The sequence below is a fragment of the Ambystoma mexicanum genome, chromosome 12 (assembly GCF_040938575.1).
Source record: "Ambystoma mexicanum isolate Mex_15411 chromosome 12, UKY_AmexF1_1, whole genome shotgun sequence".
Taxonomy (NCBI): Eukaryota; Metazoa; Chordata; class Amphibia; order Caudata; family Ambystomatidae; genus Ambystoma; species Ambystoma mexicanum.
The window spans coordinates 386,594,563-386,615,979 of NC_090936.1; the positions used below are offsets into that span (position 1 = coordinate 386,594,563).

Consider the following 21,417-nt stretch of genomic DNA (forward strand, 5'->3'; position numbering starts at 1 on the left):
CCATTTCATCCCAGTACTTCTGTATTGACAGGCAGGCCGAGAACATATGTAACATGTCAGCATTTTCGAGACTGCATTTGGGGCCAAGTTGTATGTTTGAGTTCTTAAACTTCAACACTTTTTGGGGCGTCCGTTATGCCCTGTGGGTAACATATAGTTGTAGGATTTGCAATTTTGCGTTTCTCGATACCCGTTTCGATATGAAGTTACCAGTCGCACATACCATCCGTGAACTTTTCAAGTCTTTCCACATTTGGCAAATATGTAGCATGCTGTCAGTCTGCTGGGAGAGGAATAGTTCATATAAGCGAGACACTGCGTGGCCGCCTTCTGATACATCGCTCAACATTTTATCTACTTCATTCAGCTATAAAATTTTCTCCTGGCGCTGGCCATCTTCGTTTAGTGCCTTAATCACTTTATTATACATTCTATATTGGCCCAGGTGTATGGCGGTTACTGCAGTGATAGTCTGGAAGTCCTAGTGTACCCCCTCGAAACCGGTCCCCTACGGTCGCTACCCCTTTGGGCTCCCAGTGCTTTCGTATTATTCTTCCCTGTGGATCATACCTACAGCCCCCCTCCTACATGTACATACTGAAAAAGACCCTATTTTATTTTAATTTTTATTATTGTCTGCCAATAGTCTTACCAATGTGATCTCAGGTGAGTAGGGTGTGGTGGTCCCACTCGTTTTGCAGGCTCTGTGGAACAGATGCTACCCCAGGGTTAGTAGGTGTGTGGGGGGGGGGTTTGCAAGTAAGTGTTTTGTACCCATAAAGTCTCCTTTAGGACGAATGGGTTGCACGCAGGTTTTTATAAGGGGGTTCAATTCCAGGACAAACTGTATTTTTTCACGGTCCCGGAAGAGGCAGTGACATTTATCGAGGCCAAAATACCAATTCACCAACCTCCTATTGAGCCACCGGAGGACTCGTCCATGACATGAGAGCATCGACACCTAATGTTCAGTGGGATTGCAGCCAGCCATTATGTATGTGTTCATGGGATTGGGCTTATCTATCACTGTTGCTGTTCAGTGTGTATCCTAGTAGAGACTTGAAGGGAAGTACCTAGAGTGGTGACGGTACACCACCGTTGCAATTGCTTTTTGTTTGTTACAGTTGGGAATCCACCCTGATGATGAGGCTGTAGAGTTCTGAGTTAGGGGGCGGGGGCCGGGAGAGCATGGTTTACACTGCTGGCTGGGGTGGGTGGGGGAGGCAGTGAGGGCGAGCGGGGAGAAACTGGGGACATCTGGAGGGGCTTGGTTGGAAAGGGGATGGAAGCAGGTTGATGGGTGGTTGGGTGGGGGTGAGTTTCACAAAAATGTCTTGGCAGACCTAGGTGTGTAATATTATGGAACAGATCGCGTGTTCTTGGATATTTGGGACCGCAGGGCTTCTGCATTTGGAGGGGGGAATTATTACATGGAAGCATGACTGTTAATGTGATGAGCTGGAACATCCGGGCTGTGGGTAACTATTCTAAAACAAGGGGAATTATGGTGACTGTTAATAGGCATAAGATTGATGTCCTTTTCTTTTAGGAAAGTCATGGCACCTCTGGAGTCGGTGGGAGCATAGCGGCATCGTGGGGAAAAACGGGTACTTCACCTTCTATTCGACTCAGTCCCGTGGGGGGTTATGTCTCTCATTCACAAGTCACTTACATTTTATGGGGAAATGTTTACACACAATCCCGAAGGCCAGTATTTAATTCTACATGGCGTCCTCGAAGGCATGGCATTGCTCCTAGTTAATACATATGGACCAAACATAGATTTCCCCGATTTTTCTATAACAAAGTTGCAGGTATTGTATCTGCATATCCACTGATACCCATCTTCTGGGGGCATTAATCTCATCCTAGACCAGAATATGGACGGGATGGGTACGGCCCCCAGACCTCCATACAGAGCTGCATGTTCCCTGCTGTACCAGATGGATGAGTTGGCTTTCCGTGATGTATTGCGCCTGCTGCAACCGCAGACACGTGACTACACCTTTTACTCCTCCGTACACGACATGGCATTGCGTATTGATGTCTTCCTGCTCTCTCAATCGCTCGTGGGGTAAGTAGTAGCTGCAAATATTCTCCAGTGTACGTTCAGACCATTCCTGCATAGTGGTATACCTGCCACTGGGTAGGAGGACTGTCCAGCGCTTGGTGTGGAGATTCAAGCCGTAGGCGTTACAAGATGTATTTAAGGGCGATATAAAGACCTTCTTCCTTTGCAATACCTCAGGCGCCACATCCTATGGCACTAGATGGCAAGCTTTTAAGGTGTTGATTCTAGAGATGGCAATCCCTAGAGAATTCGCGGCCGTTAAGGCTATTAGGCACAGCCTAAAGTCATGTGAAGATAAACTCAAGGCGTTCGAGACTGCGCTGCGCCCAACCTGGAGCTGCTGGCACAGTGACTGATCAGTGAAAGCATCTGTGGATCTCGTGCCCTGGACGGAGAGTCAGGGCTGGTCCCACCTGGCTATGGTCTGGTGTTTGGCGTTTATTCCTGTTGCTCATGGTAGAAATCTGAATAGATGTCTGTGACTGTAAATATGCAAAACAGAGCTGGTGTGGTAGTTCCCGCTCATATCATGTCTGGGTACTTAATGGCAGTTGATTCTGACTGAGGGATGCTGCTCTCGTGAGGGATTTCGGATATCCTTTCTTCCCACCCATATCTAGTTCTTCTCTGGCAAACTCCCTTTTCTAGGGCTCCCGGTATTCGGACCTCCAGTCTATATTGTGGGCTTTGACCAAACATCTTTCCATTATCATTGCCAAGCTTCTTTCCTTCATCCTGCATATCCATTACCTTTCCAAGAAGATTCAACTTTTGCTCCATTTCTTGAAATGCATCCGCCTTTTTGGGTGAGTAGGGATGGGAACACCTCTCGACCAGTGACAGGAGGCCTACAAGACTATTTGCTAAAGCCAGTCCTAAACCTGAGGTTAGGTGAGGGAGTTGGAATGACTCCAGTCCCCACTTTTTGATCATGCCGTACCTGCCTTGCCAAATACTGGCCAGTGTTCTCTCTTTCTTCATAGGACCACCCACAGATGAATGCGACCAAGCAAGGAATTGACAGAGGAAGACAGCCATGCATAGAGAGCCATTGATGCATTCCCTGCTACGGACTGGTAAAGGGAGCAGTGCTAAAAGAGGAATTTATAGCTTCCGATATCTGTAACCTGACCCCGGGAAGGGGTGTGGGGTGCTTAGCAGGGAGGACCAGGTGTGGGCCAGAACCAATAGGAGGGCGAGGAGGAGACTAAAAGGAAACCAAGGATTGTGGGTGGTTAGCGTGTGGACAAGGGAAGGGAAGGCGGACCGAGGACAGTGCAGCGTAGGGTGGAATAAGATTTTAGAGCATGTGTGCAAAGTGAGAAAGTGAGGTTTGGGTTAATGAGAAAAAGAAAAACATGGCTGTGTGTGTGTGTATATATGATCAGAAATGGGTGAATTGAGCGTAAGTGCGAGTGTCGTGAAGTAACTGAAGCTGAATAAGAAGGTTGAGTGGGCGAGTGAAAGGGGGTGACTAGGAGGAGGGAGTAGTGCGTGGAGGGCGTAGTGTAGAGCAGCTGGAGAAGAGTGTATAGTTGTGAAAGGATAGTAGAGCGTAGTGGGTAATCTGAGAGGGGAAGGAAGAGTGGGAGTTAATGTGAGGAGTAACAACATCAGCGAGAGAGAGCCCTTGGTGATGTCCTATTCAATCATTTGAATACCAAAAAAAAAAAAGTTTTGAGAGTTTGTGTGTTCTTGAGGCCATCTGTGACACCATATTAAACTTGGCCCAGAAGCAACGGGTCTGTTCTGTAACTGTATTATCACAAATGCGCCATATAAAGTCTTTTGCATGGTCGCCCTAGCAATTTGATCATGCAACTTCAGATCTTTCTAAACACTGTCTCAAGACTGAGCCTTGGCTTTAAACCCAATTCTCTTATTGCTCAGGCCAGCCACCCAAAACTCATCCCCCTGTTGGTTTCCAGTCAAAGCTCACATTTACTTTAAAACTCTTTCTGTGATTCAGAGAGCCTTTTGGAACCAAAGCCCTACTTACCTCGGAGGCAAGCTCTCCAGCTACACACGTCCTGCCAATCTGCTTACTCTTTACTGATTGTGACCACCAGCAGGGTTTGAAATTAAATCAGTGAATGGGAGCTAGAAACAGCTCCTGGGTGTCGGGCATCACCCACTAAGCAGTAGCCACCGCTGGTTAACCAGGTGTGAGCACACACCACACCACAAACATCCATAGGAGAGGCAAACTCTATCCTTTTGTCCATTATGTTATGTGTGATCCATTCTGTTTAAATGTGTATAAGGTGTGCCTTTATTGGTCTTTGAAAGCCGTGTAAGATTCCAGTTTTACTTTATTCAATAGGTTTAAAGGTTACAGCAGCAGCCCCAGCCACAACAGTTTCCAGACACTTCCGATCCCAACTCTTTTTCAAACATCACATTCTATTCTTCCAACATTCTGCATAACATCAGCACTCTGCTCCTTTTGGATGTCACTGCACATTGCAGGTATGCAGTAATCAACCTAGTTGACTATTTAAGAACCATATATGCATAACGCACCTCCTTCCCTTCATGGGTATGATGAAAGTCATTAATAGCCTCGCACTCTATTATTGCACAGTTCCTGCTCGACTCTTGTTACCTCCGTCATCCTTTCTTTGTTCTACATTTCCCCATTTTCCAACCTCGTAGAATTTCCCAGATCCTCTTCAACCACCACTTGTCTCGAATATTTAAAAAACCCTGCCTACACATTTCTACCCAATTTAATTCTCCCCACCTTTCCCCCAAGGCATGTGCACGGCCCCTACACAATTAAGCGGTCATACCCCATCTTGGATTGCGACCATGTTCTCGTTCTATCCCTCATTTCGCCTTCATCCACATGAACACCCGCTCTCTTCAACCACCCCGGAGACAACCTTGTGTTCGACTTCCGACCGCTCAAGTTTTCGAATGGAGATATTCCTATTGCATCATGTGGTGCAACCCCATATTGGAATGCCCATTAATCACTGCATATGTCCAGACCTCACCCGTGGCCATTGCTATTCTCACAACATCCATCAATGTGCGATTAAATCCCTCCTCAAATAGCATTGACTTTGGGATATTATAAAGCGGTTGTCACATGTTGCATCCCATTTTCCTCCAGAAACTCTTCAAATTCTCTAGATATGAATTGCAGATCATTATTTGTGATCACCTTTCACATACATCCCTCTCTCCAAAACACAGACTCCAGATATTACACAATCTTCCTCATTCTGATGTCTCACATTACACGAATATCTGTCGATTCAACAACCCACCAACCTCCCCAACTATATAGCTTCCTTGAGCACCTCCTTACATTAAGCAGCCCCAAAATATCTATTTCAACCACATCCCATCCTCATCTCTAGTATTAAGTCGCAGAAAGCCAGGTAAGTTTCCAAATGCGCTTTATTCAATACGTTTTTAAAGGTTATAGCAGCAGCCCCAGACACCACAAATCCAGACCCTCCTGATCCCAACTCTCTCTTTCAAACATCACATTCTATTCTTCCAACATTCTGTATAACATTAAAACTGTCCTCCTTTCTGATGTCCATGCATGTAACGCTCACCTGGTATCCACGGGGACATCACTCAGCCTGTTCTGACCTCTTGCGACCTCGAACCCTTCCCTGGAGTCTACTCTACTGGAGACTGGGCCTTGTTTTCTTTGAAAGTGTGCTCTCCGTCCTGCTTTCAGCGCAGGGGAACGTTGATTGATACGGGCTTGTTGCTGCCTAGTTACTTCACTGGCAAGAGTCCGACAGGTAAGTATAATGAGTCTTTTGAACAGTTCTCTAACTTAGTTCCTTAGATGATGGCCGGCGTCCGTGGATGGCGACGTGCTGCTGAGATGAGTAGCGCTGAAGGTGAGTGAGAGCGCGATGCGACCCTTTCGTATTTGTATTGAACTGAGTTCTTTTTCTGTGTCTTAGGTGCCGCAACGTTTTCAGAGTGGATGCCGGTTATGAAGAAGATGCCTCTAGATGTTTCCACGCTAACCTGGAGTGTCTTTTCCCTCTTGCAGATGGATGAGACGTTCCAGAGACACAGCTCCCCCAGAGCGGCTGGGATTCAGGTAAGCGTTTGAAGCTCGTACAGTCTTTACAAATAAGTGAAGATTTGCTGAATGCTTACTAATGCCTTTTTTCTGTTCCTTTTCCTTAGGAAGCGGCGTGCCGGGATGGGAATGACACCGCCGAAGATGCCCGCAGAACAGAAGAAGCGATGAATAATGGGCAGAAGCACCGCAAGATAAGGCTGTTACCAACGGTGCTCTTGTTCTTGCAGGAGCTGAGCGCAAAAGAAAGATGCAGGCCTACTGGAGACCGATCCGAACACGGTGGGTGTCACGCTGCAGGTGCAGAAAACACAAAGCATGTTTCTCAGCCTGGGCGTGGCTTAAATAGTCTCTGGGTATTCCAGGTGTCTCTGGGCTGAACCACACCCAAAAGACTACACTGCACATGCAGTTCTGGGAACCGAAATATGTGGGGGCATCCATCTTGTCCCCATCAATGCACTACAAGTCCAATCCCCAATGTTATCCTATGGGAGTGAGTGAGTCCGGTGCCACAAGCGCCAAGTCTGACTCCAAGTGGGTTTTTGGAGGGATGGAGAGGCCCTTGAGGGCCATGTAGGTGATCATGGCCTGGCTCCAGCCTGACATCTTGGAGGGCTGGGGACATGAGGGCCAGGAATCATGACATGCACATGGCAAATATGCAATAATCAACCCAGTTAGCGATTTGGAAACCGTATATACATAACATCCTACTTCTTTATTAACACTCTTAAATAATAAAAGCTAATGAGTAGTTGTTTGTTTCAAGCTAACCAGGCCCTCCTAGGCTAGAAGCAGAAGCTAAAATAGCTCCCATTAATTTCAAACCCTGCCACCACATACACAAAAATAGAAACTGTATGGCAGAACATGGACCTCCATCACCATCAGATTATTGAAGAACCACCATCAGTTGTGGAAGAAACTCAAAATAGTCTTCTAGAAAATCTTTTAATTTGGTCACTTGCTCCTACCAGACATTGTTATGGGTTGTTTTTAACTTTGTCCTGTATCTTCTTTTATTAGCACTTCCCTGTTTCGCTTTATCTGATTTGCTGTTTCATTTGGGGTCTCTTTTGTAAGCTTTGCACAATTTTTGGTTTTTTGCAATCTTCTCTGTGCACTTTTTGTATTTGCAGCTGACCTGGATGCCCCAAAGCCTCTTAAGATCACTCCCTTTTCCCATTCCCTTTTGGGGAGTGGGGGATTTTGGGGGGTTGGGTGGAGGCACAGAAATAATTTTGAGGTTGATGCCTTTTTATAACTCCAATTAAAAGCTCAAGCGGTTATTCGATCTGGCTGTGTGGGGCTGAGACCTGTCTGGATTTTGGGGGTGACTACTTACTGGCAGTTACTTCCAGAATTAAAGTAAGGACGCATGCAGTACAATCCAGAGAGATCGACAGCAGGATTTCGGGACATGTTCAGTCGAATGTTCCCTTCTTCAAATGAGATGGCCCTTTTCCCGCTTATCTCCTAGTAGATTCATGTGATATTTGAGACTCTGAATTTGGACCACTTCACGTCCTTAACACAAGATTGGGAGCCCCTCTATTAAGAACGAACATGTTTCAGATAACCTCTTCTATGGAATTTATTTCACACTACGGAGGGGCTGCAACCACGTTTTAGCTCACTCTCCCTTCACAGAGGGGAAATATCCATTTGCGTGTGAGTGTGGTCCCACCCACAAGGTAAGTCCAGCACTGAAATGCTAGGCAATTCACCTCTCAACAAAAGTACTATTGGCAACCCCAGACATGTGTTTCGACCATGTTGGGCCTCTTCAGTGAGGTGAAGCTAAGCCTCACAAAGGCCGAGTGAGCAAGGGATCGATGTTTGTATTACCTTCAGTGACTTGGGGGTGGGACCTCCAGTTTTACAAAAAAATGTTGAAACCTTTCTTCTGAGAGTGAACATGGTTGAAATAACATGTTCTATTGAATGTCTTTGACTTTGGGGGGTCTGCAACCTTTCTTTCAAGAATGTACAAATACTTTTTATTCTATTCCAGGCTCTCAATTCAGGGGCTTTGGGAGTAGATGCACTGTCAATGGTTTGGCTGCCTGGTCTTCTTTTTGCATTCCCAAGATCCCCTGCAGTGCTGCTCAAAATCCGAAATGACAGATTGGAACTAATTCTGGTGGTTCCCTATGGACCTAGAAGGTCTCCGCTGTGGATTCCTGCAAAGGTACCCATCTCCTTTCAGTTCTGCGGCGAGAGATCAGAGAGCATCCCTTGTTCAATGATCATTATGAAAGTTGAGAGGAGACTGCTGTAGAGGCTTGAGCTTGCCCAGTGTGGTGGGTCGGAAGGGGAGTCGGGCACATTTTGGACATGTTGACTCTCTTTTAATGAAATGATAGAAAAATTGCCTATATATCCCTATTGCTGTGGGGTTTTCCCTGTCTGAATAAAGAAACATGAGGTGTTTGTCTCCAGGAAGTCCAGAATAACTGTCCTCAGTCCATACCTTACTCTATCTGACCCTACCACTAATATGAATAACTTAAGTAGGTCAAAAGAATGTCTCATCTCCTGGTCAATTCCTTTATGCCTTCTTTCTTTCTTGTGGCTTTTTCCCCAGGGTTTTTATTGTGTTTCCTTTTATGCACCAGATACATTGTTATCTGATTTTTAAATCCTAACGCGGCTCTTCTCTGAGACTTGCTTGGTGTTTCCTTCAGTAGCTCCTGTAGCTCCCCCCCCAACTTCATGAGTTTTATATTATTTTCTCTGGTTTGTTTAAAATATCTCTGCTCGATATATTCTGTCACACTCTTTCCTAATTTATGATTTTAAGTTTCTTTAGATTCTACCTTTTATTAGGTTTTGTATGCTTTTTCTTGTATTAGGAGTTCCACTCTCCTGGGATCATCCTATTGGCTTATGTCCCTCCTTATTATATTTACTTGACAGTCTTAATGGTCAAGACCTGTGTCACTGTATCGGGGAGTGTTTTCCCCACTCTAACTTTGAGTTCTGGTGGTCCTTTCCGCCTTCCCTCTGTTTCCAACCAGCACTTTTGGTTACTTTCTTTTTGATTGCTTCGTATCTCCAGGTATGCTGGTTTATTGGGGGAATGCCACTTCTTATATCTCGCCCGGTACCTGTGTTTCTCCAGGGTGACCTTGTCTGGGCTTGGCACTGGTTAAGGTAATTTGTCCACCTTTCTTACTTCTCCGGCTTCGCTGGTGTCTTATTCTCAGTGAGAGGTTGTGTTCCATGGACGCTAGCGACTGAGAGCTGTCGGCGCTCCGTGCGATAATGGTCTTGGTGTTGTTCACCGGGTGCCTGTCCCAAAACAGTAGGACTGTGGTTAGGCCACCATGTCAGACAGGTTTTCCCTCAATGGTTTCCCCATTGTCTTTGTTGCTGGTTCTCTTGCATCTCGGGCTTGCTTTGTGCGGCTTTCCAATTGGCGCAGGCTGCAATACTTCCTCTAGTTCCAAGGCATGCTTAAATCAGGGGGCTTCCCCTGCACTCCGTACTCGCTCTCCTTTGGGATCCACATGTCTCAGTTAAATACAATTCTTTTCTTGAAGAGATACTCTTTCCATTTATTTGATCCACCATTGCCTGAAGCAACATAGCAGGATGATACAGTATTCTTCAAGGAAGGCAGTCCCATATATGCAGATATGGTGGTTGGCCTAGGAAGTTCCCTGTGGGAATAGTAGTCCTTGTCCACCTAAGGCGGAGTCCATCCCAGTGAGGTTCTTACTTCCCTAGACTCGGAGGGGTGGCTCCTGATTTGTCGCACCAGTCAATGCAGCAGTCCAGAAGACCAGCAACTTTTAAGTGCAACAGCGGACACTGGAATCCGTTTGAGGCTTGGTTTATAATAGTTTGCAGGCTATGAATTGTGACATCCTGCCTTTGCTTAAGTTCTTGCCAGAGGATTTCTGAAATGGGTTGGCTATTTTGACTCTCTGGGCAAAGTGATGGATGGTAAAAGCGCTTCAGGAACCGTGGTAGGGCAAGGTTGAGTGGGGTGCGTTGTTGGGCCTATTTGTTCCAGAGTTTTTTCCTGTCGAGGCCAGTTGTTTATTTCGTGGGCTCTGCCCTGATTTCTTCTGTTGGTTCAGAAGTCTTGGGGGGGAGGGGGAAAACCCCTAATCAAAGCCAGGCAGATCATTGACATCAAGTATTTCATGGCAAATACTTTTTCTGGTGGCAATTACGGCAGCATTCAGATTGGGTGAGACTCGGGTGGGCATTTTTATGCAAAGCACGTTTTCTTAGAGTACTGCCTAAAGAGTTACTTCTCCATTTTAGCCCAGCTTTATTTATTTAGGGTAAGGTGGTGCCCAGGCTCCGTCAGTCACAGGATATGTCCTGATCTGGAGTAGAAGAGAGGCACAAGTTGAATGTCAGGAGGGGGTGCTGGATCCTACCAGTAGACCAACATAACTTTTAAAAAACTGACAGTCAATTTGTTACCTTTTCGTGCTTCAGGAGTGGCAAGAAGGCTTTGTGTTTTCCACCAACTGCTTGATAAGGCCTATGCATCAGCATGGAAGGTTCAGAAAAGGTCAGTAAGGGGCATGGCCACCTCATGGGCGAACATACTGGGGGTCTCTCTACAGGAGATGAGCAGAACAGCAATGTGTTTTGACCTTCATACTTTCCCTCCAGCATTGCAGGTTAAGTCGGGAAACCTTTTCTTTGAGTACTACTGAGGGGGGGGGGGGGGGTGTGTGTGTGTGTGTGTGTGTGTGTGTGTGTGTGTGTGTGTGTGTGTGTGTGTGACACATAGTGGTCTGTGTGGGTATTTGTAGGTGCCGTCATCACTCACAATTAAGTACTGGTACAAGGTTTGAGGTAGTAATCGCATTACTTGTCACTAATCTTCATTGATCATAGTCCTACTTTTCCTCGTCATAGTACTTGTGACCCACCTCACCCTCCCGGAATGGGATGTTGGGGACCATGATCCTACATGGAGAAAAAGTATCTGGTTGTGGTTGCATGGCAGTATTATACATCCAGAGAAGGCGCAGGACTGTGCCATTTTTAAAATAAGGCTCCTATCATTCGGCTGGTGCCTCCAGAAGTAAAGTGACAGTATGGACTAGGAGTAATAAAGATTACTGGTAAATAATTAGAGCAATCAGAAACTTTGGACAGTAGTGTGGGTAAACTCGGGCCGGCCATCAGGGCCCAGACTTGAGGCTGTCTGCCTGCCGTGAGGGACAAATAAAAAGGCCAAAATCCAAGCCTAGGCTGGAACCTGGAGGAGGCAATAGGATGTGCAAAAAAAAGAAGCCAACAAAGTGATTTTGAATCTTACTACAAAAAAGGGGCCGCAGCGCCATTGGCTGGCAGTGGGTTCAAAATGCCCCCAGCCCATCGCTCTGGCCAATGCATGGCTTTATGCAGACCAAATAATGCCCGACAGTCAGCCAGTGAGTCAAATGGGTGCATGGAATCCTTGCCCTGTGGATGATGATCGGCAGGCAGAACAATTACACTGGAAGCCTCGTTCTCTGGTCCCCCACCTTAGCATGGTCACAAGACTCCTTACAGCTCATACGTGCAACCTGCAGGACAAAACGTCAGCACAGTGGTGTAGATCATCAAATAGCTCAGAAGGGTTGAGGTTGCCTGTACTTAAAAAGCGGGGCCAATCTGCAATTTTAATTTTAGGTCACCTATTTGACTGTTTGGTCTGCTGACTGATAGTGATTTGCGATTCATAATTTTGAGATGTAATAGAACTTGCAGCCATCATTTTAACTTTATAAAGGTCTGCTCTCAAGTCTTTACTTCTGATTAAATGTTCAGTCCCCCAGCAGAAGAATCCTGAAGAAAGTCTTAAATGTTGGGAATCTGGGCACAGATGTCACATGGAGAGAACAGCTCCACCCGCATATTTATTTAATCCTGATCGTGTTTGTGGGCATCTGTCATCACAGGTAGCTTAACACGCTATGCCCCACAAAGTACAGAAATGAGGGCTCCTGACTGACATAAACAAATCATTCTTAGTTGATGTATGTTCTCCGGTGACAAATGAGGTTCTTTATTATGAAAGTACTTTCCTTTGTTTCCTTCACAATGTGTTTTGATATGATATAATGATATGATTGGTTATTTATAATGCGCTTAATACCCAGACATGTCTTAAGCTCGGACCCGGGGATCAAACCTATGTTGATCAGTGTCCTCTTGCTTCCAAGGCAAGCACGTTGCCCTGGAGCTAACCTATTTATGTTTATTCCATCTTTAATCTACAACTGGGGGCAAATGATAACTGCTTTTGTAACAGACTGCTTAGGTGGTATTGGCTTCCTACTGCTTAAATGGATAGTGCTCTCCCCCTCCTGCTGTACTTTTGCTTTTTGGATTAGGATCTGGTTCCCACCCATGGTTGTCGTTTGTTTTCTGACTCCCTACTGCCTTTTGCCTCTGCAATCTTCGTATTTACTATTTGTGTACCTGTATTTGGAGTTTCTTGAAATGTAACTGTCTTGATATTTAGATGGAATCCATTTCCCTTTTCATATCATGAGATTTTTAAAACGAGAAGCTTCTTTTGGCTGGAGTTTAACTAAAGTAGGTTTATCTTTGGTTGTGCTTTGTGTGTCCCCATTACTTGGTACTGATTCTGCATCTCGACTGTTGGGTGACACACTTGAAATTTTCTTGCATGTTTTAAGGTTGTATTCGATTTAGGCAAACATGTTATCCTCTTGATAATCCTTTCATCCCTGAGGGGGGGGCATTTTTCTTGGTATTCTTTCACGATCTGATGTAAACCGCCCTACAGATAAGGTGTGTATTAACCCCTTTTACTCCTAAAAATAGGGAGTAAAAATACTCCCAACAAAAAATAGGAAACGGACATGTAGGACCTTGTGCTCCTACTTTCACCCACACAGCTCCATGGATATGTTTGGACCAGTAGTATACATAGTATCACAGGAAAAACTACTATTATTACTGCCTGATTGGAAGAAGTAAACGGGTGTCTTTTAATAACTAGGTGCAAAGGAATAATTATTACACAAACGTTTCCGTTTTCCAGTTAAAACATTTTTACTCGCTTATAAAATACTCCCATTGGGAATTTGACTTACGTTTTTACTCCCTAAAACATAATTTTAATCCCAACTTTAAAAAATAGGGAATATAATACTCCCACATCAAAATCTTATCTGGAGCACTGGATGTAAAGTAGGACAGCTCCTGTTCTTGGAATCTTGGGAATCTTATCTTGTCAATTGCTTTCTATGGGTTTCTGATGTTTTCTGCACGCTTTAGTGAGCACGTCTCCAGATCACTGCCCAAATGGGTTGGAACATTCTCACCCTGCCCCACTTCATGTCGCATGTCAGTAGTGGGAGTAGGAAAGATCACCCAGATTGGGTAGGAGAGAAGTCTTGTGTCCCTTGTGCCTCACTATGTCTGCAGAGTCATGCAGAGGGGGTGGGGGATATTGATGCCACACTCGCCTTCTGTTGGTGCCTTCGAAGTGCCTGGATGTGGAAAAAAGAATGCAGCATTACTGCGGTCTCCTGAAATATATGCCTGCACAGATCTCAAAGGCAGAACATGCTAGCAGGTGGTTGGGATTGCTTGGGGTAGAGGAGTGAGTACAGTGCTAGGCTTCTGCTAGCCTCCACTTGTGCATGCCCTTGCAAATGATTGTGATATCTGCAAATGGATATCTGCAAATGGTGTGAATACCAGAGTATATGAGTGCAAAGCCTAGCCCATGGATATGACAGAGTGCCAAATCATATGAAGGCAATACCAGGGTGCTATAAGTACTGGGGTATATTATGGAAACAGCTGTCAAGAGTTGTGAAGCCTCAGTGCGTATGATTGCAAAATAAGCAAAAGATGCCATTACCTAGTCATATAACCGGAAATCCTGACAATTGACACCAGTGATTCCTATATATTGAAGCAAATGCCATATTATTCCATCCTGCATATTGCTATCTATAGGCACTCCGACATTACCCACGGTCAGACTGGGGCATACCATTGTCTCGGGCACCAGTGAGAAAGTTGCCCACAGTTGCAAATGGCAATTCACTCCTCTTGTGACTTTTTGAATAGTTTGTTTGAAAAAATGTGATGCAAATTGTGCAACTTAAAGAATATGTATTCAGCAGCAATGGTAAAAACTACTAGCCGCATTGTGAAGTAACTGATCAAACTGGCCCACATTAGCCAAAAAAGTGGCCCAGTTAGACGAAAGAAACTGGCCCAGGCCAGCATTTGCCCTGTAAGCAAGTCCAAGCCTGGCATATGCTTAGAATAGTTGGGATCATGATGGTTACGCCGGAGCTACATGTGTAATATGTACAATCTACCAATGTGACTCATTTTAACTTCCAAGGCTGCCCCAACTGAGTGTGATAGTGTAGTCCAAAAGCCAATACTGCTGTCAATGTTTGTTTGCTTCAGTTGTGGCCTGCAGGTGAGCATGTGTCTTATTCTAATAAACCAACTTTAAATACTTTCTGCTTTACAGCTCCTACTGGAAGAGGAAACCGATCCGGGCCAAATGGAAGGTTTAGAAGAGAGGTAAGAATTGATGTATTGTTTTATAACACGCAGCAAACGTGGAACAAATGCACCACTGTCGCCCTTGATCTCAACTCCCATAGACCAATCTCTTGGGGCCTAAAGGTTTGTCTGTGATCTTTCAATTTTCACATGCCTCTTTTGCGGTTGTTGCATATAACCACATCATGCTACTTGTGAGACCTGTTCTTAATTCCTACTTTGCCAACTGAGGATACCCCTGCCATATATGCTGTTACTTGAAGGGAAGGAGAAGTAGCCTGGCAGTAATGGTTACAATTCAGAGAATGATAGGGTTGGAAACAGTGGCACACTGGTGGCTTCAGTCTCTCCCCTCCACCCATTCCAACCACCAGTGGCGCTGCTTCTACTGTTGGTGGACTGGCAACAGCAGGAGGTTGTAAGGTACTCCACAGTCCGCAAGTACCACACGGCCCTGCAAAGGAATCTGGGATTGTTTCCAGATTAATCCACCCCCTCATCAGCCTAGATGTTCTGGGATGTTTTTGAGGGCATGTGTTTCGTGTGACCAGGTTAAGGTTTTGGGGGAGGGAGCAAACCTGTTAAGGGGGCACCAGCCAGAAAAGTGCTCCAGCAACACTTGATGTCCAGAGAACTGATGTTGAGTGCAGTGATGGATTTGGCACTCCTGAAGACACATGTATGCTTGTGGACTAGTCCATGATGTTGAAGAATGCTCCATCGTTGTCTACTGCAGCAGACCACAAAAGGGGGGTGAGGCGCGCACTCCAAATCCTGGACAATATACTATCTGAAAAAAGAATAACTGGGTTAAATCCCAGAGTGTCCAATTCACTGAGTTAGATCCCAAATGTTGCAAAATGTTCACAGGGTTGGATCCCTTCTGCTGCATTTGTACTGCTGTTCTCCTCCTCCTAGCGCTTTCGTGTCCCAACACTCTTTAGGGAGGCTGTGTTGACTTTCTTTTCAGGTGAATCCAATTAAGTTGCTAATGCACTCTCTAAGGATTATGGGAGCTGTAGTGAAATCATTTGTTCGAATCAGGTGACCAAGGAAAGACTCCCCTCCAAGAGCACACATCTTTACCCTTAGCAGGGGGAGGGGGGGGAACACCAAAACTATGGTTCTCCACTGTAGGGCAAAATGTCCCCGGTGCTGCAGCCTCTGGAGTCCGGATCTCCACAAATTACATGTAAAAACAAAAGGTGGGTGAGGCGCGCACTCGCAATTTAATTGGATTAACCTGAAGAGAAAGGCAACACAGCCTCCCTGAAGAGTGTTGGGTCACAAAAGCGCTAGGAGGAGGAGAACAGCAGTAAAAATGCAGCAGAAGACATCCCGTTGCCCTTAGAGTACGAATGGCGACTACATGAAGACATCGTCTCCAACGTTTTCACAGAATAGGGCTTCCCAGATTGACTTGTTCGCAACACTGGAGAACTCACAATGCCCAGATTACTCCTTCAGGTACCCTCAGAACCGGTCCAAGGGGAACGGTCTCTGGATAACATGGTCAGGGAAATTTGTTTACTCCCCCCTCTCCCCCGACCTCCCCCTCGACTCTCCTACTCAACAAGATTGTGCTCAAGATGTACCAGGAACCAGTCACATGATATTGATGGCTCACGCCAACCCTGGTTCTCCCATCTGATGGAGCTGTCTCTCCCTCCTCCAATGTAATTGCCTTGCCCATACACCATGCTATCTCAGGAAAAGGGGGAAACTCTTCATTCATGCTAGCAGACTCTCAATTTAGCGGCCTGGCTCCTGAAATTGTAGAGTTCGGGCATCTCCAACTTCCTCAGAGATGCATGGATATACTTGGGGCAGCAAGAAAGCCTAACACCAGACATTGCTACTCCAATAAGTGGAAACGTTTCGTCATCTGGTGCAATTCCAAGAGCATCAATCCTGTTGACTGATCTCCCACTCATATTGTGTAGTACCTGACACACTTACTAGACCCGGGTCTGGTTTTTAATTCCCTGAAGGTTCACTTAGCTGTACTCTCAGCCTACACCACGTCCCAGCAGAAGGTGTTGTGGTGGAAGATCGCAGTTAACAAAGCTTTCATGGAAGAGGTTAAGAGAATTCATCCCCCCATTTCTAACGCAGCTCCTGGATGGGACCTACATGTGGTATTAACCAGACTTATGGGGTCTCCTGTTGAGCCTATGCATAAGGAAAGTCTCAAAGCTCTTACTTACAAGACCGCCTACTTAGTCGCAGTCACTTTAATAAGGAGAGTCTGTGAACTACAGGCCCGTAGACCCTTTTGTTACGATTCAGAGTTAAGGTGGTTCTGCGTACTCCCCCCTCGATTTGCACCCAAATTTATTTCCAAGTTCCATGTGAACCAGTCAATAGAAATGCCAACTTTCTTCCAGAACCCCACTAACGTGGCAGAAAGAAGCCTACACACACTGGATGTGCGCACGCTTGTCATGTGCTACCTGGAAAGAACTAAACCACTAAGGAAAACAAACCAGTTTTTCGTTTCAGAGGCAGCTGGTAGAGAAGGGGATCCTGTCTCTAAATCGGCCATCTCAGGGTGGATGGTCAATTGCATCATACTCTGCTACGCTCTCGCCAAGAGAGATCAGCCCTTCAAGCCTAGAGCGCACTCTACTCTGGGCACTGGGGCTTCCATAGCATTCATTGCAAATGTTCCTCTTGAGTCCATTTGCAAAGCGGCAACCTGGAGTTCTGTACACACCTTTACAAAACACTATTGCCTAGATACTCACTCTAGGTCTCATTCTCAAGTGGGACAAGCAGTACCAAGACATCTCTTCACTACTGTCCCTTGCATTTTAGCAGCAATATTGCCTATTTTTATTTTGATTGTTATACTAGTAAAAAGTACCCGTTCTCCGAATGGGTTCTGTGGACAGGCATGACAACACTCAATTGTTGAAAAGCATGGATCCTATAGGTTGCTGTTCCGATTTACTTTGTGCTTTGCACTCTGAAGTAAACTGCACTGAGAATGGGCGTGTGTGGGTGGCTGACATACCCCGTAGCAGACGTTGTGGGGGTAAGCAAGAGTTGGTGTGCTGCTGCATACTGGGACCTACTGTGCTCTCTTCCCCACCTGTTGCCGCACCCTGGCGCGGTGCATTGCAGTGCAAATATCCCAGAAACCGTGTATTCTAGCAATGAGGACCGATCCTTGAACGACCACATTGATGTTTCGCTTATTTTAGGGAACCGTCTCATGTGTGAAGGTGTTGAAATCTGAGGAAAGGGGTGGGGTGTCCAAATGTTATGTAGCCTGTAATGTCTGGAGGGTCCCAACGGGTAATTATGCAATATTTGGGGCAGATTGGTGAAACAGTGAGGAATTGTAGAAGGAACAACGCTTTGCAAAGCCACAAACTCAGCCACAAACCCACACATTTTCACTTTTATAAATATAGATAAATAAATGGTTAGATATTTAACCTTTAACAAAAACACATATTTTATCAATGCATAACTTTTTATTATAAATCCATTAAAAGAATCACTGTCATATTTAAGCAACATCTACAAACAAAAAATCTTCATAGTTAAAAGGAATTGCAAATTAAATTTGCATCACTCAATTTATATATACTTCATCATCCTTTTTCGGATGAACACTTAGAGATAAAACTTCCTTCAGTACGTGCAGTGCTGCAAGACTCCAGCCGTTCCCACCATTCAGGTTCCAAACAATTCCACTATCTGAGGTCCCATAGCCTTTGATGCTTGAAATTAAAGGACTGTCAATCACACAAAGCACAACAGTCTAGTATTATATGACCCAGGGTTTCAATGTGTCCCTCTGTGTTACAAAATCTACAGATCCACCTTTCTCTCTGAATCTTTTCCCTGTCCCCCAAGATTTGCCTGGTCAGTAGGAGGTTTAACCTTAGCCTCAATAATTGGGAGCGTCAAAACGCACTTGGGAATTTAATCGCGTATGCTGGAATAACCCCTACTTGTTCTACATCAAGGAGCACTCCTGCTTAGAGCCGGTATTTCCTGACTTCTTTGATGGTATAGATCCAGTCCGCTTCCCAAAGTTTGTTTCTTGCTTTACTAGGGAATAGATCAACAAACATAATAGTTAAATTGAATGTTTCCATGAGAGCTTTACAGTCCGCCACCCACTTATTGAGTTGAGGACAGTTTTCATCTTCATTAGTCTTTTTCCACAGCAAAAGCAAAAGTTATCCTTGCGAGCATAGGCAGATTTTCCCAGAGAACGCACATTTTAATGACAAGCTGTCCCAGTTCATACCGGAGGACAGCTGCTGGAACCTCTCTATGGAGTTTCAGAACTCTACGCCAGAAGCGGCCCTCAAGGCAGGACCAGTCGGATAATTCAGACAGAAGCAACATTTCCCCATCGCAAGGGATTACTGGTATAAATCTCTTGTTAAAAAAAAAAAACTCCAGTACCAGTATTAGTGATAACTGCCCATATTTCCTATTTAACTGGCCAGCTTAAGCTGCAAAGGCAGTCGATTCTGACCTGTAATATGAAATCAGTTCACATTTGCTAATAGACTCAAATAAGTAAAAGCACAGGTATATTTAAAGTTTGGAACCCTCTCGAGTTCTGTATTGCACAGAAACCACTTAAAGTTGTTTATAGCTTGGCTTCATACCCGGTCTAAATTGGAAGACCTTTGTTTTACACAGGTTGATGCTGGGTTATTTTCTTTGGTATAAACTTCCAACGCACCCAGTTGGCGTTGCAACCCAATTGGTGTGTGATCTAGTAATCTCATGTCATCAGTGTATGGGAGATGATTCATGTGCTTATCTACGAGGCACGGGTTAAAACATCGGACTCCCTCAAACACACCCCTAATGTCAGAGATAAACTGAACTGAACAGCCCTGCTTTAGGCTGCGTCTTGTCATGATGGACAAGGAGAGCTTTCCCATACTGTTCAGTTGTACCCTGTCAGACGTAGAGGACTGGAGAGCTGTAGTCCTATCCAAATGTTCTCCAGGACACCCCCTTGCATGAAGCTTTCTCCACAGGTGGTTCCTATCTATAGTATCATAAGCAATGGAGAAGTCCGTGAAAGCAGTGTATACAGGTTTTGACTTCTCCATGGCTTCTTTTTTGAGTAACCCCAGGATAAAACAGTTTGTATGAGTTCCTTTCCCCTTCAGAAATCCTGTTTGGTATAAGTCAAGTCTATTTGCTCCCCTTGCACCTTCAAATAATTACTGCAGCAAAAGGCATCCAAACAGGTTTGAAGGGACGTCCAGAAGGGCTATGGGACGCCTTTTTGTGGATGGGGACAATTATTGAGTTTACCCAGGAAGCTTCAAACTCACCAAACTCACCTGAAGATCATCAGTGAGATACGTGCCCAACGATCTGCATTTCCCTTTTGAACCATATTTGACAAACTGTCGGGTCTGAGAGCCGTGGAGTTTTTACTACGAACAATTAACATGGAAATGGTTTCATATTTAAGGTCCAGGCCACCTCTGGGTACAAAAAAGCTGGGATTTATCCCCACCATCTAATTCATACACATTTCCAAGTGCTGAATCCGCTTGTTCTCTGGTATCTGGTTTAATTGTTTACAATTAAAGTTAGTAGCGTCTTTGTTAATGAGGCTCCAAAACACCTTGATAGCTCTAGATACCAATGTATTTAACATCTTCTGCGAAGCAATTGACCAAATTTGTGATTACGAAACCAATTTCTATAGGCACTTTGAAGTGTCCAAACCTATCGACCAGTGCAGTGTTCTCCAGAGTTCCCTCTTTTTGTTCTGGACCACTGGGTCATATGCATGCTTATGAACCACAATCTTTGTCCCCATGTTTCCAAAAAGTTGTTACAAGGTACATTAGCTAACAAGGGTCCGAGATCATCTTCAGCGTACACATTTTTCATAACAGAATCAAAGGCCCTTATATTGTTCCAAGATAGCGGATTCCCCCCACTTGGTTCACCTATAGGGCTACTTGATGGAGCATGTGGGATGACCTGTTAATCTGTACCCTCCAGTTTAAGTAGAGCGGTAGATGGTCACTTCTCGTATTAGGCATAACCATCATAGACACAAGGTCTAAGGATATGTCATTGGTCCAAGACATTTGTCTGCAAGCCTCTAACCCAAGTAAAACAGAGTGGATCATCACCCAGCATGTTCCCATTTACCGTACAAAATTCCATGCATCAGTTAGAGCCAGCTATGCATTACCACACTTTGCCAAATCTTTCTCACAACACGCTCCTTTGACTGTCACCAGGGTATCGCAGCACAATAAGATCTCCACAGATGATAATGGAGTTAGAGTTTCTCTGCGCTTGCCAGTTATAATTCACATGTTTTCTATCATCAAAAACGTCGATTTGAGAAACTTTGACCGAATTCCAAGACAGATTTAGAATTGGTGTGGAGTCCAGGCAGGGATAAACAGACATATCCCAGTTGATCTGAACTGCCTGTACAAAGGAGTTCGGCTGAGCATAAATTGGCACAGAAACTGACAGTTCATTTGTCCTGTCCCCTCCCAGGCCCTCTGCACAGCTCTAGCTTCTCATTTTATCTCTAAAACCCAGAACATCCTGTTCTCTCTTTCTCTCTCTCTTTCTCTCTTTCTTTCTCTCTTTCTTTCTCTCTCTCTTTCTCTCTCTCTTTCTCTCTCTCTTTCAGTCTCTTTCTCTCTCTTTCTCTCCCCCTCTACTCCCTGCTCTTCCTCTGGCTCTTCTTTGGTCACCTCTCCTCATCCCTCCTTCGCTGCCTTTCCCCTGTTCT

General features: G+C 45.1%; 1 protein-coding gene across 1 annotated transcript in view; it reads left to right on the forward strand.

Annotated features, from left to right (window-relative positions):
- Positions 1 to 21,417, forward strand: part of MRPS35 (mitochondrial ribosomal protein S35) — a 300,787-nt gene that overhangs the window by 32,347 nt on the left and 247,023 nt on the right. The window contains exon 2 of the mRNA XM_069628518.1: positions 14,623 to 14,675. Within this exon, the coding sequence (XP_069484619.1) occupies positions 14,623 to 14,675 (53 nt within the window). The remainder of the gene's footprint in view (positions 1 to 14,622; positions 14,676 to 21,417) is intronic.